Source organism: Hirundo rustica, chromosome 8, assembly GCF_015227805.2.
Source record: "Hirundo rustica isolate bHirRus1 chromosome 8, bHirRus1.pri.v3, whole genome shotgun sequence".
Classification (NCBI taxonomy): Eukaryota; Metazoa; Chordata; class Aves; order Passeriformes; family Hirundinidae; genus Hirundo; species Hirundo rustica.
Window position 1 is genome coordinate 20,649,344 of NC_053457.1, and position 19,113 is coordinate 20,668,456.

The 19,113-nt window shown below is 37.8% G+C and overlaps 1 protein-coding gene across 2 annotated transcripts in view; it reads right to left on the reverse strand.

Moving 5' to 3' along the window:
• Nucleotides 1-1,084: 1,084 nt before the first annotated feature.
• BTAF1 (B-TFIID TATA-box binding protein associated factor 1) overlaps nucleotides 1,085-19,113 on the reverse strand; it is a 43,712-nt gene continuing 25,683 nt past the window's right edge. For both annotated transcript variants that reach the window (XM_058421536.1, XM_040071113.2), the window contains exons 17-38: nucleotides 18,832-18,974; nucleotides 18,491-18,665; nucleotides 17,813-18,016; nucleotides 16,490-16,916; nucleotides 15,377-15,567; nucleotides 14,289-14,442; nucleotides 14,089-14,198; nucleotides 12,005-12,206; nucleotides 11,546-11,694; nucleotides 9,062-9,214; nucleotides 8,443-8,564; nucleotides 8,074-8,241; nucleotides 7,822-7,899; nucleotides 7,612-7,741; nucleotides 6,816-6,957; nucleotides 6,518-6,648; nucleotides 5,965-6,090; nucleotides 5,066-5,218; nucleotides 4,260-4,471; nucleotides 3,946-4,105; nucleotides 3,191-3,361; nucleotides 1,085-2,966 (exon numbers count right to left, since the gene is read on the reverse strand). In XM_058421536.1, coding sequence (XP_058277519.1) covers nucleotides 2,820-2,966; nucleotides 3,191-3,361; nucleotides 3,946-4,105; nucleotides 4,260-4,471; nucleotides 5,066-5,218; nucleotides 5,965-6,090; nucleotides 6,518-6,648; nucleotides 6,816-6,957; nucleotides 7,612-7,741; nucleotides 7,822-7,899; nucleotides 8,074-8,241; nucleotides 8,443-8,564; nucleotides 9,062-9,214; nucleotides 11,546-11,694; nucleotides 12,005-12,206; nucleotides 14,089-14,198; nucleotides 14,289-14,442; nucleotides 15,377-15,567; nucleotides 16,490-16,916; nucleotides 17,813-18,016; nucleotides 18,491-18,665; nucleotides 18,832-18,974 — 3,648 coding nt within the window. In that variant the 3' untranslated portion in view covers nucleotides 1,085-2,819. The remainder of the gene's footprint in view (nucleotides 2,967-3,190; nucleotides 3,362-3,945; nucleotides 4,106-4,259; nucleotides 4,472-5,065; nucleotides 5,219-5,964; nucleotides 6,091-6,517; nucleotides 6,649-6,815; nucleotides 6,958-7,611; nucleotides 7,742-7,821; nucleotides 7,900-8,073; nucleotides 8,242-8,442; nucleotides 8,565-9,061; nucleotides 9,215-11,545; nucleotides 11,695-12,004; nucleotides 12,207-14,088; nucleotides 14,199-14,288; nucleotides 14,443-15,376; nucleotides 15,568-16,489; nucleotides 16,917-17,812; nucleotides 18,017-18,490; nucleotides 18,666-18,831; nucleotides 18,975-19,113) is intronic.

The window sequence follows — 19,113 nt, forward strand, 5'->3', positions numbered from 1 at the left end:
CAGAGTACTTAGCTCTCACAGGTTAGCAAGCTGTGAATCAGGAACTACATTAATTTTGAGGTCCAGCTTTGGTGACCATTAGGTGTTTTTCTGATGCTATTAAATGATGAGAGACTAGTTTAATTCAGGGCAAATGCCACACAATGGATCAAGCCTTGAGTATGAGTCAATGGAGCAGGTTGCCCAGAGAAGTTATGGATGCCCCATCCCTGGAAGCGTTCAAGGCCAGGTTGAACAGATCTTGGAGCAATGTGGTGTAGCAGAAGGCATCCCTGCCCATGGAAGGGCTTTGGAACTGGATGGTTTTTAGGGTCGCTTCCAACCCACAGAATTCTGAGCCTATGCAGGGTTCTACTCAGTTCGTGTTTCTTTGGGCCTCCACCTGCAGTCAGTCAAGGCTTAGGCTGTATCTTCCTTAGCAAGGATCACCTGTACTAGGGGCAGACCTGGAGAGCAAAATGGTTGGTGCTGAGAATCTGACATACTGGAAGGTTTCATTTCAGCCTATATGTAAAGAAACTTTCCTATTCCATCCCCAGCCCTGGTCTGGGTCCAGGTGAATACTCATTAAAGAGAACAATGCCAGTTAAAGGCATTCTAAGAGCTATTTCTTTCTGGAGTTTTGCTGTAAGTGATTCCAGTTTGTGCACAAACAAGCCAGATCTTGGTAAATGCTCTGCTAGTTTGAAAAGCATAGAAGAGCTCTTTGTTAAATATTAAGGTAACAAAACCCCATTTTTTATATAGCTGGTGCAGCGCTCCTGTTGGGTTACATCTCAAAGCATTGATTCACAGAACATTTAGGATCAGTCAGTACATATAGTAACCCTGAAATAATTATTCTAGGTTCTGCCTTCCCCTGTTTCTCAGGTGCAGGAGTCTTCTTGATGTGATATCCAAGAGAGCCATCGCTAAAATTATTATGGTTGCATAGCAACCTCAATGTGATAAATAACTGGCTTAAATCAGTCCTATGCTGTCTATTTCTTTCCCAACAGGACCCAAACAGTTTTTTACCACTGCACCTAATAAAACTCTTGAAGAAAAACATATGCAATTTTTACCACTAAAGAAGTTTCTTTATTCAAATATCTCATTATTTCTAGGCACTATCACCAAATTACTGCACCAAGTTATCTTCAAGTACGCATTATTCCAGCACTGTAACTTCTCTGCAAACACCAAGCCCCATCTTGTCTCCCCTGCTTGGGTCATCAGCTGAAAGAACAACAGAAATAGTCTGAAGGCAGAAATTAACCAATATAATACCTGTAATCCAGCTGTAATTTCCAAAAGCATAAGGTTTTTTATGAAGCCAGATAAGTATTCCCTACAGAAACAAAACTAAACATGGACAAACTCAACATACAACTTATACATTCCCAGTTTGTTTTATTTTCATGGAATGCTAATTTACAATCTGGCAGTTCATAACTACTGAAATGTGACATTAATTCATCTCCAATGCTGTAGAACTGTCTTGATTTATATAGTTTTAAAACAATCTTATTTTACAATAGTTGAGGTCTCTGGTGGTTTTTAAGCTCTGATGCTTAAGCACACAGCAAGCTACAAACCTTAGGTTTTATATTTATACATATATTCTATCTATTCAGACAACTGCTGTAAGTTATCTATAATTTAATATTTATAAAAAGTGCATATACTGGTACGTATGCACGTCTAGAAACACACTTTTACTACTGCCTCCCTTTTTTATAAAAAGCTGCATAACATACAGCCATATTATTCTCACTCACTGCTATTAAAGTCTCTTACTATCTTTGTTACACAATTTTAACTATTCAATTACCTCAAACTGAATGTAGGTATTCCTATGTATATTTTCTCCTAAAGAAAAAAGTTCTCCCTATTCCTTTAAGAAGCTTTAAATCATGCATCCATTTAGTACACAGTCACTTTTAGCATGGATTTTAGAATCCTAGACAGTGTAAAATCTACTTCTGGAAAATGTCTGTATATTTAATTTCTTCTTTTAGTTACAAAAAATATATAGGATTGAAACATATGGAATACATGCATCTCTCAAAGCGGCTATATTCTAGCCTTATAGATAAATTAAAAAAGTACACCCCTGCTAACAGGATGCAAACATGGCCTCAAATAGGCCATTACCTGTATTTAATAGAGCTCATTACATTAAAAAGTTCAAGTCAGCTGTTCTCACAAGATGGTGTCAAAAGACTGAAGAGCATGATATATTTATAGTCAATATACAAAGGTGGGTGTACAGGCCTAGTGCCATTCCATTATTCAATACTTCCAAGGCTTCTAGGCTTTGCCTCTGGTGATACAAGTCCTGAAATGATCTGAATGAAAGCTTAAGTTGAAAACTGCTTTTTTAGTACACCATAAAAGCAAGTTGTGGTTAAAAGAAAAATGTACACTGAACAACCTGAAGTACTCACTGAAACAACTGTACAAAACTATTATAGATACAGAAAGAAATAATGGTGGACTTAACTGCTAACACAAGTAACACTTGTTAACAAATGTAAAAACCTGCTTTGTTTTAATTCTTCTACCAAGTAAGAATTTGCACCTGTTCAGAACAAGTAAAATTCAAACCACCTCACAATGTTTACATTTAAAGTTTTTATACAGTGCAAACGTTTAAGACAGAATAACTTCCCAGTGAAACAGCTGACACTACTTCATGCCAGTCTTTTGAAGATTCTTCTTTCAGCAAGTCTATTTACACATTAAGCTAAAGGTTCACTCTCTATGCTTTGAAGTTTGCTGAATATCAGCAGAAAAATATGTGAACTAGCAGCAGTTGTATTACAAATATGTGATGGTTACTTTAATGAATGCATAAAGTTTTCAAGACTGTATTCAGTGTCGTACTGCTCTTGATCCCATAGTTCTCCAAGGTTTTCGAGTACTGATTTCATTGATGCTTTCCCAGAAGAGGTAGAGGTATCTGCTTTTTCAGTTTTGCCATCCTTCATAAAAGAAAAAAAATCCTGTTAATATACAGAATAATGTTTTCAAGAATCTAACAAATTCTCCAAGTCTGGTAATTCTTCTGGGGAAATATCTCTTCCTCCTGTTGTTCAGAGAGCTGTCAACTATTCATCAGTCCAACTTAAGCATTTGTGTGATTAAATTTTACATTTCCCTAAGCTGACTCTATTTTTGGTAGGTATATGTAAAAGTGGTTCTTTACCTTGTCAAGAGTGAACAGATCAAGAAGCTGCTCTGTTCCCATGCTCTGCAGGCTTGCATTTTCTTGGCTGATCACTGTATTTGCAATATTCATTTTGAACTTTTGAAGACCCATGATCTTCTCTTCCAGAGTTCCCCGGGTGATCAGGCGATACACATTAACAACACGTTTCTGAAAGAAAAAAGCACACTTAGCTAGAAAGTATCATCCTAAGTATTCAGGAAAGCATAACTTTTTAGTGTTTATCATGGACATTCTACAAGCAGTTTGGCTTGGAGTTACCCTTCAGTAACTGTACTCAGTCTGATAGACATCAGATGGAAAGCACAAGACTACGCTGCTGTACAGTCGAGGCACCTTCAGTTGCCTCTGTACTCTGGAAGAATTCACTCATTTTTACAGCTCTAGGGGAAGACTCCCAGCAGTCATTCTTGCCCTGTCCAAGCACCAGAGAAGGACAACCCTGTGGGCTGTCCCTTCAGTTCCTTGTCTCAGTCCTCAGTCATGTCTTCCTCCACTGAAGGGTGATTCTTCTCTGCTCCCCCCCAGCAGCTCAGGGAGTACAGAAGAGAAGATTTACTAAGTTGAGGGCAGAATAAGGAGGTACACACTTCAGCAGCTGGCTTGCTTGCAAGAATAAGTATGAATAGAAGATTAGTAGAAACAGAGATGTCACTTTGTTACACATTACTAACTCTCCCAAGCAAGTTCAGCAAGAGAAAAGCCACCTTCTTATGGAACAAAGAGGTTTTCACCTGCCCAATGCGATGTGCTCGATCCATGGCTTGCAGGTCTCTCATTGGGTTCCAGTCATGTTCCACAAATACAACTGTGTCAGCTCCTGTCAAGTTAAGTCCCAGCCCACCAACATGAGTGGTGAGCAGAAGAACATCTATAGACGGGTCATTATTAAACCTGCATACAAGAAGATAAGTATGGTAAGTTTCATTTAAATAAAGAATTTATGAACCTCATCTGCTTTGAGGAAGACAAAAAGCCCAATTTTGCACCATATAAATAATACAGTTCATTAAAGTTTGCCTCATAGTTATGAGGGGTTAAGGCATACCGGGAAACAATGGAATGTCTCTGCCCAGCAGGAATGCTGCCATCGAGTCGTAAGTAAGTAACTGAAGGCAACTGAGGTCTGAGAAGGTCGTGCTCCACTATATCCAGCATACTCTTCAGCTGACAGAAGATAAGTACTCTGTGCTGGGCCACAACAGCTTCTGTACCACTTTCTGAAGATCCACCATTCCCCAAACCACAGTCTAGCAGCAGCTTTACATAAAAGAAGATTAAAGTGTCCCATTAAAATGACTGTAGATATCATGTAAACATTGACATCCATTGATTATCAAAAGTATAAATGAGAGAAACACACTGCAGAAGAAAATATCTAAATGACAGTCACTTAAATGACAAGAAGGCAAAGTCTGGCTTCCCTGTCAAACTATGAAAAATTTAAGAGTCATTAAAAAAACAAAACCCCACATTTTCTTCACTTACTTAAACTCTATTGTAAGTAAAGCTATGCAATGCAATCTAGCTTTATCAAGGAAGTAGTCTCCTGTGTAATAAAAATGTAAAAAAAATATCTGCAACAAGAGGGACAAGAATAAAACAGAAGTAAGCTTTTTCATATGTCAGCAAGTTATATAAACATCATCACCATGAAGATTGTTTCCCCTTGCCTCTTGAATTATCGGGGAAAGTAGGGCATATCCCTGAAACACCCTTGGCATTCTTTTTCATTTGCTACTTAATTTTATTAAGAAGAGTTTTCATATTGATGAAATCTTAAATATAACATCCTAAACTGTAACAGCAGTAGAGACATTTGGGGAATTTAAGGCACAACACATGTCCACTTACTTGTTTTAAAGCAGACAGCTTAGGTGCATGTTGGATATCCCGAAGGGATGAATTCTGAGCTGCAAGTTGCTCTGTAATTCTCTTGTATTCTGGATGTTGCGTTGTGAGCACTAAAGCTGGATGGTTGCAGAGCTTCCGTAAGTACTGCAATGCCTTTGATTGTTTAAGAAATGGAAGTTCAAAGAAATGATTAGCAAGAACAGTTACAGAAAAAGGATTAACAGAATCTATTCTGAGTACAGGGGTCACTCGGCCACATTCCACAATCTGGACTTTATGGTGTATTTTCATCAAAGTTGTACATTTAAAATCCGCATTTCAAATTGTGTCCAAATACTGTTACGCTCATTGTGATCTTGGTCCTTTCTCTCAGGAAAAAATGCAAGGATTACCATTTCTCATACTTTCATCTGAGTCTGCAATAGAGGAAATAGGCTTGGGAGCAGTTTGAGAATAATTATTTCAAATTAACCAAGAGTTAATCTGCAATTCTATAAGACCATGAACCTTCATAAATTCACATCTACCCTTAAGGAAACATTTTCTCCATGTTTTAGAATCTTAATATTGAAGTGTAGCAGCTGATGCAACCAGAATTACTTTCCTCATTCTGAGGTTTTGCTCTCTCAGTACTCAGTTTTTATAAGATCCGCAAAACAGCTCTACACCAACTGAGCAGATCACATTAAAAATATGAGGCAGTGTAATGCTTCATAAGACATAAACCTGTACTTTAAACATTATAACTATACATCACATTCCAGCCATAAATACTCTACTTAGATCATATGACCACATCTAAGTTTACCTTTCTGATTTTCATTTTTTACTAAATCTATAAATACCAGTTACCAAAAACATACACACTAGGTAATTAAAATTGCTGAAAAAATGTGTACCTGAAATACATGACCTGTAGATTTAAGCTTTGGTTTTTCAGTTTCTTCATTCAGTGAAATTGAAGAAACTGTTTCATCAATATCACATTTGGCACGAGACTTGGCAAAATCTTCATAAAGCTGAACCTGTAGACCAGACAAAAGAATTGAGTGTGTTTTTCCTGACAGAAGATAGACAGTCGTATTCAGAGTTTAGTTTCAAGTTCAAATTCTGATTTATCATGCATCAAGAAAGCTATTTCATATGTAAAACAAGGAAAACATTAACAACAGAATCTCCTGCCATTTATTTTCTTTCAGCTTGAAAAGTGTTATTGAAAAACAATCTGCAGATATCTACATGCTATTCCTGAACAATGTCTGAAATTAAGCTCAAGAAATGCTCTATTCCTATGGGACTGGAATTAGTGCTTTAAACACCTACTACAAAAATCTTTTAGTATCTCCAGAGAATGTCAGAGCTGGTATCAAACTGACACAGGAATACAGAATTCATGCCTTTGTGGTCTTAACTGTGCTGAAGAAGAAACTTTCAGCCACTTTTTAAGCATACCTGTAGAGGACTGAGAATACAGTAATAATCTTGAATAATTTTCGGTGGAAGATCTTGCAGCACATCCTCTTTCATTCTCCTCAGCAGGAACGGCAGGACTTGGCGGTGCAGAGCTTCCATTGCGAGTACCCCTAGTGAGGGGAACAGCACCAGCTTTAGAAGAAAATAATTTTCTTCAAAACATCCAGCTCCCCCTCAATCTCTGGTGTTAGAACTAACCACACTTTTTCTTTGCATTTGCAGTTCTCATTTAAAAGGCTAACACAAAAACCCCAGAGATTAAACATTTGATCCTCACCAGCCTCTTGTTCTCGACTGGAGCTTCGGGCATCTCTGCTAGCCAGGATTGGTTTGCCGTAACGAGCTGCAAACTGGCGTTCAGTGCCCAAGAATCCTGGCATTAGGAAGTCAAACAATGACCACAGCTCTAAGACGTTGTTCTGAACATAAAAGAAACATTTGAGAAATTATTTTCAGAAGTAGTAAGTTGCAAGGTATCAGAAAAAAACCTCTCATACATATTTAAAGCCCTACAAACCTCACACTACAACCCAATCCCAAGTTTCTGGAGCCTGGGAGCTCTTTGGTCCATCTGAGTTGCAGAAATACCTCTGCATGCACTTGACTGTATACATGCACCTCCCACTGTGTCCAGTGCCTTAAGCCACACCTAGAGTTGTTCTGGTTAACAAAACCCAGGACACACCAGTGGTCTTAGTCCTGGGTGAGACAGATATTGCACAGGCAAGTCATTAGGACAAAACTCCAAATGTGGAGATCTCAGAATTGAGTTCCCTGCTAATTTTACTTGAGGCACAAGGAAATGGTCTCCTTCCTGCCTGACACTTAAAGAGGAAGCGGTAGAGAAAGTCTTGCTGCCAACTTTTGAACGCCATTAATACCACAAAACCTGCATTCACTCCCCTATATACAAGAAAGGGAAAAGATGTCATTTTGCACATTTAGAAGTGAAAAGCTGTTTTACAATGTATACTTTGAATAAGGTGATTGTTAAAACCTACAATAAAACTGAGTACAAGATAGACCTATCTTGTTTGTTTTCTACTTTTCATCCAAAATGGAAAATCAGTTACCTGGATTGGTGTCCCAGAAAGAATGATCCTGTAATTAGCAGTCAGTTGTTTTACTGCTTTTGACAGCTTTGTTTTTCCATTTTTTATTACATGGCCTTCATCAAGAATGCAGTAATTAAACTTAATATTTCTAGAAAAGAAGAACACAGACTTAGGTAGCATTTAAAATGCTAAGCTACTAAAAACCTCAGAAAAGAAACCAATTCTTACCTGAAGAAGTCAATGTCATTTCTTACGACATCATATGAAGCCACTATGAGGTTATGTCTTTTCACCTGGTGTTGCAATCTTAAGGAAAAAAATGAGGAGTTAATTGAAGTGTTCTTTACACGTTATAATTTCAGCCTTTAAAGATACCATCACACATGTCCCCATGCCCACAAACTGTGCTTTAGTAGTAAAATGAAAAATTCCATGTAGGATATTTTACTCTAAACCAGTTATAAATGCAAGATGGGTTACCTTGCTCTCTCAGTAGGAGGTCCTGTATAGTGCAAGGGATTAAGATATTCTTTCGAGCAAAATTTGCCCACTTCATCCACCCAGTGTCCTGTGAGTGTAGGAGGACACACCACCAAGGAGGGAAGAGGAACACTGTCCACCAGTTTTGTTCTTGCATATTCCTGAGCCCTTTAAGAGTATAAAATATAGGTTTTAAAAAAAATGGTTTTTCACAGAAGAGTTGAGGTGGGAAAGGACCTGTGGAGGCCACCTGGTGCAAACCCCCTATCCAAGCACAGCCACAATTGCCCAGAACTATGTCCAGATTTATTACCACATATAAGACTGACCATTAAAGTCTAAGACAGAATGTTATTTGTTTAAGCTTACCTGAGGCAATGATCACCCGCAAGAATGCAAATGGATTGTAAAGTTTTTCCTAAGCCCATGTCATCACAAAGAATTCCATGAAGTTTGTATTTATTGAGAAATGCAAGCCAGTTCACTCCATCCTGAAATCAGAAAAGGAGGAGAGTGATGCAAGGACAAACTGGTTTTTTTGCTAGCAGAGGTTCAGTTCAAACATCCATATGTTCAATGACCCAGCACTGCCGAAACAGGTGCTGGCTCCCAAGCCCAAGTGCACCCACGACAGCCCATTCGCTACAAGTGGGAGGAATAAAGGGAGAAACAAACACCCAAATGTTACAGTGGGGCCTGGCTTTGCAGTGGTGGGCTGCCACAGCCAGTGTTAGCAAGGCACAGCCCACTGGCCATTCCCAGACAAAAGGCAAAATCCAGAAAGGGGAAAAACTATCATTAGAACAGTATAAGAAGCATGAATTACTTTATTAGTTCTTCCTTATCTAGAGTCCAAGATAAATACTGCACAACAAAACCCAAAACACTCAAAAAACACACAAGAAAAATGGCAGTACCTGAACAACTCCTACTATTCCATGAAATCATATTAGACTGAAACTTTCATTTTAAAAGTATAAGCTGTTACCTGTTGGTATTTTCTCAGCTCTGCTTTGATTGGTACTGGAATTTCATAGTTTTCCAGTTTTTTCCCATCCAGTAATTGTTCCAGAAAGTGACGTTCTTTAGCCTTCATTCTGATTAATTCTTCAGACATGTTTGGTGGGTCTGGTATACCAGCCTAAGGTAACATTTTTAATGCAGTCATGTAAAAGCAACAGGACTTAAATGCCGCACAGAGGAGAAGAATAAATTAAACCTCATAGTCACTCAGATATTTTAAACATACAGTGAAAATCTGCAATCTCCTCAACTGTATGAATCTAACCTCAGGATTTAAATACTATATTAAGCTACATTTGTTTGATTACTTGGAGGCCAAAATATGCAGGGTTGTACAGTGCAAAAGACAAATCTTGCCCCAAAAGGACACATTGAAAAGACTGATAGAAAATTCTGGTCATGCTGCTGAGATTCTTCAAAGACTGAGCTATTCTACCTCTAATCAGAGAGTTTATCTGGCTGGCTTGAGAATCCTCTGACACCCACTCCTCTTAAGCCACAAGCTATCATCCAAAGTTTGATGGATTTTTTTCCTACTTAGTAGGGTTAGATCTAAAGTGATACTGAAATCCATAGGATGAATTCAAGCAGTTTGAAACTGCTGGGGGAGAAAAAAAAACCTGAACCCCTCTGTTTGTAGCAGTAGACCTCTATTTCCTAGGTACTCTCCAAACCAGACCAGAAGCCCAAAGACATTTGGGAGCCAAATATGCTCCTTTTTGCTTGCTAACAACATACAGGAGCAGCAGAGGCACTGCTATTTCCCCACCGTCAAATCTGTCATCCCATTTTTCTGGGCCTTCTCCATCTTTAGTCAGCTTTACTTCAAAACCCAACTTAGTAATCCCTTACAGAGGGCTCTTGGCTAAAAAAAAAAAAAAAAAAAAAAAAAAAAAAAAAAAAATCAAATAATTCCACCACGTATGTGGTTAGTAAGGAAGGGGAATGTTGGCAGTGCCCCATACGATATTTAAGTACATACATACACAGAGACAGCAGCCTCCTTGTTCAATGCTCTGCCTACTCTCCCTTTTAGAAGAACTAGGCCAGGTAATTTGGTTCAAGTAGATTGTCAACTTGCAGCAGGATTGCTTATTAATACAAGTTTGATCAAGTTGAACCACTTATCTTACAATCTTTCTTTCAGTCATACTTTCATTTTTATGGTTGCACGAATAATCAGTTTGAGCATAAAGATGCAGGAAACAATAGTTAAGTTGCCCCAACTCACTTAATGCTTTTATTATTTATTGTTAAATAAAATACTGTTCCATGACAATACAAGTATTTTCTCTCATTATTAATCTGCTTCACTTTATCCTTACATATTTAATATAATTCAATATCTGATACTGAATTTTCTTAACCAGAAAGGGAAATTTTAAGGCAGTTCTTCCTTAACTATGGAAAAGAAATGTGATGTGATCATGCATATACATACAATTAATAAAACAAGTACAGTATGTTAAGAGAGTTTCACTAAATTTTATTAAAATAGCTTTAACCCCCTAAGCTATGTGTATTCCACAGGACTGTGTTTAAGAAGTGGATGAAGAAGGGCCCTGGTACAAATGGCACTGCAATGAACATGCTAGAAATTAAGTTCTTTGCTCACTTTCAACTTGTTCAACATCTCAGTGTAAGCACACAAAGTAAGTGCCCCTGTTAAGGCAGATTGCTAGTTATCAGATTCTAAGGTTCAATTACATAAATTAAAAAGTGAAATAATAAAAACCCATTAAGCTGACAACTGTTTTTAATTTCTGCTGTGGAAATCCTAAACTGTCTTCTATTACCATCTGGTGGTCACGTTAAGTTACTTAGAAGCATTGTAGTCCTTGATGCACAACATCAGAAGTTGTCTGAGGTAAGTAAGTTGTAGCAGGAGTGAAAGACTGAAGCAGATCTGTACTGGTTAGACATTACTGCATCATAATACACAGAGTTTTGCCTAAATATACAGAGCGCTGTTTTTTGATTTTAAAAGCTAGTAATAAGTGATCCTACTTATCCCCAGACTATTTCTATTAGTGTTATTTTTCTTTTAAACCAGTATTGCTTTTGTACATTTCTCTCGACAACATACTCAGCAATACACATATCTAAGTAGAGTACACACAGAACTCCTAAAAGTTTTAAATCCAAACTAAGAAAAGCAGCATTACACAGAAAATTAATAAATCTACCATGCAATTTTGCGTATACAGCTGAAATGAGCTTCTTATAAAAAGAAACTTTAACATTAAATTAGAAAATTGCTAACACAGAGTCCAATTTTGCTCATTTTACGTTTAAAGGGCCTGTCTTGTATTATCTGATATGGACTCAACACCTATGAAACCAGTTACTCATTCAGCATTTAATGAGCCAGAAGCCTGGACTTTGCAGCTGGTGAAAGAGTGGGTACAGGACAGCTGACATACTCCACTGACTTACAGCTCGAGCTTACCTCCAGGGGCATCAGTCTGATCAGCGTGGCAAAGCACTGAGTGGCCATAAAACGTACACTGTTGGTCTGATCACTCATTCTACCCAGAACTGGAACCACTAGAAGAACAATGTATGGAACAATTCCAACATCCAGCTGCTCCATTACACCTGGAGCGGTTATTAAGGAAATAGTTTTTAGCAGTTCAGGTTTGTCTGACAAATCTGATCTACCCAATTACATTTGGCCAGCAAAGTACATGGTTTGAGAGGCTGAATTACCTCCACCAAAACGTCACTTGGTCGATAAAATAAGGACAATGGAAATGAAAGTTTCTTCTGTTTCTTTCCACAGGAGAAAAAACAGCTTAATATTTTATTTCATTCCTCCTCCCATTTTGTCCAGGCAACTGTTTTTGTTCACCCAAAAAAAGCAGCAGCCAAGAAGTTTCTGTATTTTTGAATACACAGTCAAGGATACATGCAAGTGCTTCAATTGCACCCTCTTGTTTGGTGTTGTCATCTATTGCTCCCAGCCAGGGTAGGACTTTCTCTAGGAAGATATTCATTGTTTCCATGGTTGCTATTTTGCTCATAACACCCACACAACGGGAAGCCATGTGTCTCACAGCAGTGCTGGGATGTTGAAGGCACATGTAAAGATGAGGCAAATGCTGTATTAACTGAATAAAAGAAAAAGGTGTGGGGAGTAAAGGTTAATATGAATTATAAACAAATTAGTGATTTTTTGAACTACACTTTTGAAGTGATTTAAGAATGCTTAAAATGGCTCCTTCACAAGATATAATCTCTTAGAACTAAAAAATTATTTCAAAAGAAAAAGGCAATTTGAACATGGAACACATATTACTGCTCAATACAGATAAAATTCAGAGTAAAAAAGTATTTAGCATGTCAGTCAAAATCAAAATTAATAAAGCCCTTAGTTAGGTATGAAATGTTTCACAACAAAAATACAGTATCCAGAACTTCCTATGAAAAAAAAAAAATTCTTTAACACTGTTACACAGATTTAAGGACTCCTTCCAGCTAGCACATTTATCCTAGACTCATTCCCTTTGTGTTTAGGCAGATTAATTACTCATGTTGGGAATCTCAATTATTCTGTGTGACAAGGAGGACACTCTGAAGGAAATCTGCATCTCCCAGCTGGGTACACACATGTGTCTTTGGTGTATGTATGTGTCTTTTTAATCAGTGCAGATACACTTTTGAATCAGATACCTAAACAGACAGTCAGGTTTTCCCCAGTGTGAAAGTCCTTAACTATTAGCTTTGATGAACCAAGTTCAGCCTTTGACTTTCTATGAATTTTTTTTAAACTGCATACAGTATTAGCATGACCAAAATCAATCTACAGAATAACTACGTACCACATTTATGTCTATATATATAAAATGCACATATTAAAAAATCTTTCTGTGGCATACGCTAAATGTACTCAAAATCACTTCAGTATTTTATTAAAATATGTAAGAATATATTCCACATGATTCTTCTCCATCTGCTCAGAATTCTATCGCCCTTCATTACAGCCAGCCTTTCCAGACTTCTGGCCTACTTATTCCTTTCATGGGAGCCTTCTCATATATTTGTCATCCTGTTGCCCTTCTCTGTGTCTCTTCCAAAGCTACTATACCTATTCTGAAATAGAGTACTGCAGATAGGCTAGCCCTGAAAATTGTGTTAGATGCAGGCTTAAGGATGACTTTTGTTCTGTTTCTTCCTTACCATTTTTTTCTTAACTTTACTGATACTTTCACAGTTATCCCAACTCCAGGAGTCTCTCCCAAGCTGAGAGAAAGAAACCATTTTTGAAATGATCAAATCTAGTCTACTTGCAGGTTAACTGAGGTCTCTGTAATTTTGGCAGGCAGGCAGCTGTTCTGACAACCTCCAGCCTGGTACAGAGTAGCAATAAACTGACTTTAGTACTGCCATTTTGCCCCCACTCTGGCCACACAAACTGCATGTCAGTTTGTGCATTTAAGTCAAATCATTTCAGTCAGCCACAGAGTGCTGCATAACCACATCTTAGTCAGCCACACAGCACTGCATAACCACATTTTTATCTGTACTTTCGTAACAAACAGAAGGCATCATATTACCAGTCTGCTCTTCAGGTTTAGGAAATACAGAATTAGAATACAGCAGAGACGCTGATTCCTATGTAACAACAGTATAAATATTATCATAACTCAAATGCTGGACATAATGTTATTTGGGGTCTCATCCAAAAAAGGGTAGGCCTGGGCTAGACTTTTAGGTAGCTGTTTACTTTTGTGGTTTATTCTACAACCTGCATAAATGACAGGATTTAACATCTTACAGAATACAAGGGAAAAAGCAGCTTTAAAACAGGAGATCTTGACTGCTGAAGGCTATGCCTTCAGTTTATCAAGGACAGAGGACTTGGAGAACAGGCAGGCTAGTGAGAGACTAAAACAGCATTTGAGCAAAATCAGAAAAACATCTTAAAAAGTAGAGACTTAAACCACTAGCAATAAAGAAGAGACAGAAGTGTTTCATGGAAAAGCTGATTACCAGAGGATGTAGCTGAGTATCCATCGAAGCTGCTGTTGTTTCAAAAACCTGCAAGGAATTCACCAGCTCCTGAGCTGGAGCATCTCCTTTTTCCAGTAATGACTTTCGGTCTGGCAAAAAAAGAAAAGGTGTTCAGTTTAAGACTGACATATTGGCTCCAGCCTGCCACCCCTCCCAGCTTAAATCAGAAGTGTAATTACCAAAATTATTTATGTGAATGTTGGTCCTTAACGAACCAACCATAGCATCCCAGAGATGTGGCAATCCTGTTGCCATTTCAGCACCAAAATGTTTAGCTATAGTAGATAAGGCAAATTCAGCTCCTCTTCTCTGTACAACGTAAGGTTTCTGAGCCTAGAATTAAACAATTCAACAAAGTAGTAAGATTAGCTATGTTGACTAACAATTATTTTCTAGGGTGACCTATCATTACACAAGCATTCAATTCTGATTGTGTTTATATGTACCTACAACACATTCACCAATAAGTTTTCCCCAAGTTAATTACTTTATTCTTTACACATGTTAAAAAAACAAATCATCTTTTATAGCCTATTATTTAAAGTCTATAAATTCGAGATTTGGCCTTTGCTGATACCGGTCCACCATTTCAACAAGACATTTCCAAGTGGTTCTAGTTCCAGAACCTCAGCTATTGCCAATACAGCAACATCAAGAACAGCACCATAGTAGAAACTTAAAATACTTCATCTGTTATTTACCACCTCTCTTCCTCCCACCTTCTTTACAAGCAGATTTAATAAAAACCACTAATAATTAAGAACAAAATCCACAACACTGTTTAGGAGTTCACAGTCCTCCCTAGAATCTTATTAAAACATGCAGAGGTCTGAAATGAATAAAAGGGAAGAGTTTAGGACATCAGTTGTGGCAGTCACACAGACACGCTGGTTCACACAGCCATATTTCATATTTGGTTTTAATGCTTCAGAGGCATCTAGGAGGAACTGAGATGGACCAACACTAACATGGGCAGGACACAGTTCGTGTCCTCTTGTGTTTGTGCCACACTTATAGAAATCCATCTGCATGAACTTATATTGATATTCATATTCTATAGTAATAACAACATTTCAGGAATTATTAATGTTCTTAATGACAAACACTTAAAACATCAAACGTAAGTTGCTTGCATCACAACACCTCCTGTTTTGCGACGCAAAATCCTTGCCAAGCAATACAATACAATGGTATCACCTCCAGTGAATCAAAGAAATGGAAAGGAGGAGTGGGTGCGAAGCTGCAAATTCAAGCTTTTGAAAAGTACCTCATCGAGTTCTGTAGGAATGCTTCCACTGCTGCCTGTGGGGAGATCTGCAATAGGGGCTTTTGGAGCTTTTGGAGTAGGACCTCGCCGACTTGTGATGGCAAAAGCAGCTTTCTGATGTCTGTACAGTGTAATTATTCCCCTGTGCTTAGTAACTGTGTGCTGCATCCCATCTTTATCAGAGTTGGGCCCTACAGGAAAAGGGAGAACAGATGACAACAATATAAGCTGCAACATAGGAGGAAGCGAGAGCTACCTACAAATCATCTGCTGATTGTGCTGTAAAAAACCCATAGTTTTTTCCACCCTTGAGGACAATAACACTTCAGTACAGAGATGAGTTACTGTGCTAGGGACACTTTACAGACTTGGAACAAAAAGTTAAGTGTGCTAACTGCCAGAAATTGTAGTTCAGCAAGAAGAACAAGTAACACATCAATCAAATATAAAACATCTACACAATTTTGTTTTATAAAAAGCACATTATATTCTGAAGTTTCAACAAATTTATGTTCTGTGTCCTTTAAAACATGTCCTTCTGTCATGATACAATGAAAGATGCTATTACTATCTTCGGATTTGTTGATGTTTCTACTTATACTAAAGAGTTTCATTTTCTATCAGATATGAATGCTATTTTACTCTGAGATAAAAAAGGACACATTCATTTAGAAAGAGTAAAACACACTATAGTGAAACCTTAAAGCAGGTTAGAATCTTTGAGACTATTAATATCTTAATTGGGCTAATCTGGGTTGTTCATTCAAAACATACATTTTCAATAATGGACAGCCATTTTAAGAATCCACGACTCAATACCGTCTGTAAGTGAAATGTGATCATAACTGTATAGTACCTGAACAAGAGTCAATACCTAGAAATTGGAATTAAAGTATTTTATAGATATCTATACAGATATATAGATAGAAACCAATACACAATACTGTCAGTTGCAACACAGTTTAAAATACCTAAATGAAATCATTATTAATAAATACTCAGATGCTGGCATTTTAAAAATCAATGAAAACAAGCCTCATTCAAATACTCATTTCAACAGTTCAGAAATAAGCACAGACATATTAAGAATCCTGGCAGTCTTAGATGTCATACCTTTTGAGTTTTCATGGCTACTCTGAGGCTGTGCAGGACATGCTGCCAGTGGGGTAAGATGTGGATCCACACACAGAGAGTTGCAGAGGTTTTTTATAATCTTCGAGTTGGGACAAGGAGACCTTGTTGTACACTGCTGAAGTAACTTGGCTATACATGAAGCCACATAGTTTTGTACTAGTGTATTCTCTTCTTTTTTGATCGCTTCCATTAAGGGTTTTATAACGGGATTCAGTTTTTCTGGAAGTTGCTGCAAGTTCACCACTGCACAGGCAGCAAAGGTATGGACTCGCAGATGCAACACTTGCCATTCTTGATTTGTTTCTGTAACAGTCATTTGGACTTGTTGCCTTTTACTGTCCAACTGTTGCAGAACCTTAGGATTCAAAGTAAAGGATGATGTCACCTCATTGAAAACAGAAGTAACCTAGGAGAAAGGAAAGAAACAATTACAAATCTGTTTCACTTACTATAAAATGGGATATCCTCATGACAAAACATGAGTCACTTGACCACATATCACCATCCTTATTTTCCCACTGAGTAACAGGAAATGCTCCAAAATGTAATTTCTGGGAATCTTGAACTACAAGATCGATGAGAAAAATCAGGTATATCATAGACATCTAAAGTCTAGATTCCCAAAGATACAGGAGCAGCTTATGTACTCCTGCAAATTTAGACTGCCCCTGTCAGTTCTACCCAGATATTCTGGAAATATATAAGCACGTAACAGATTAGCAAAGCAGAATGTGAGTACAAGAATCCAGGAAGGATGTGCAAAGTCCCATGCATGAACAAGTTGTTTCTCAGCTGATTTCTTTTGAGGAAAGAGACTGGGATAAAAATCTAAGTAAAAAGCACAACAAAGTAGTTGCAGGACCTTCCATACCCTTTCCCACTCACAACTTGTTGACTATTGTTGCTTAAATCTTTCACTGGAAAAAGATTAAAAGCAGATTAAAAGGTCAGGGGCAAGAGGGAGAAGGTCTAGAATTTACATAGTCTATTTACAAGACTTCTGACAATGGTTTTGAAGCCTGCTTTGTCTTCTTGCATGTAGATTTCAATAGTGAATCCACACCTCGGATGAGAACACTCAGTTTTATTCTGCCATTACGTACCTTGCACTGCACTTGATTTTTGTCAGACTGTAAACACACCTCAGGGGAAACAGTAAGAATCTTTACACATGCTTTTTCATGAGATGTGCAAAGGTCACCACATTATTTCTACAAGTTCCTGTCTACGCAGTAATTATGCTGAAGGTGTATCTCAAGACACGAACAGATTGGGAGGAAAGGCAGGCATGCCTCTACTCACCAGCTCATTAGCTTGATCTATTGTAAATACACTGCAGTTTACTCTGTTTCCAACATCAATGTGTGCATCAGCTAGCAATGAGATGAGTTGTTTACACTCATTTTGCATTCGTGTAAAAGGAACGGCAATTTCATCGTAATAGAGATGTTCAGAAAGGACCCCAAGTAAACGAGGTTGAATACAAATAGCCACAGTTGTACACTCCTGTAATAGAAAAACAATTTGCATTTCTGAATAATCACAATTTCTTTTGTTCAGTCTTGGGCAGCTCAACCTAGCTACAAAAATCCAGTTTCCAGAGGGACTATTAACATTCATAACCAAGAATATTAAAGACAAAGGATTAGGAACAAAAATTCTGCCACTAGAAATGATAGTGAGTAGAGAAAAGACAGTGAATTTAAAAGGAATCACTGACCTTAGATAAAAGGCATCTTGGGAATAGATTTATTTGTAGAAAAAATGTGAGCATATTTACTGATTCACAGTTCTGACAGCTGGCATTTATCTACTGAGTCCTGTATTCCTCCACTGTCTAACGATCCACATTTTGGTATTTGGATGTATAAACACCATTTTAGCTTACCTACTGAAATCTTATTTCCAGCTAAGTACCGCACAACAAGCAAGGGATTGAGATAGTAAGTAAAATTTATTTTTGCTGCAGAAACATCCTACCTTTTGCAAGGCTGCCCACTCACAGATTACTAACGCAACACTAATCCTCTGCAAGGCAGATTTAGAATTCAAGTGGAAGAGCAGTAGCTGAGCTAATGATTCAGCTGGCTTTATTTCTTGAGTAACAGTATTTACACCTGGGTCACAAATGCAGCAACAAAGTGCTCCCAGCAACCTGACAAGACGAAAAAAGAACAGTGACTTCTATGTTATAATTAATCTGCAATCAATGATTCAAAATGAAGATGTCAAAACAGTAATTAGATTTTGGCAAACCCACTATATATTATGAAAAAATACATTGCTTTTAAGTATTTTTTTCGTATTTCCCATAAACTGACTTTGCTGCCATCATCCGAGCACGCATGACGACGTAATCCCTGGTTGCTGGATCTTCTGCAATGCTGTCTGCTCCAGCAATGTATTCCTGAATCACCTCCTTATTCTGGGTTTGACCTTGACGCAGTTTAGCGCCTGCTTTTTCCTACGGAATAAAGGAAAGGTTGAAAGCGTGTTTGCAATGAAAAGATGAATTTGTATTCCATAACAATACAAATAATCACTACCCCATGAACAAGCTGGACTAAGAACACTTCTTGGGTAACCGATTTCTTAAAGTAGTC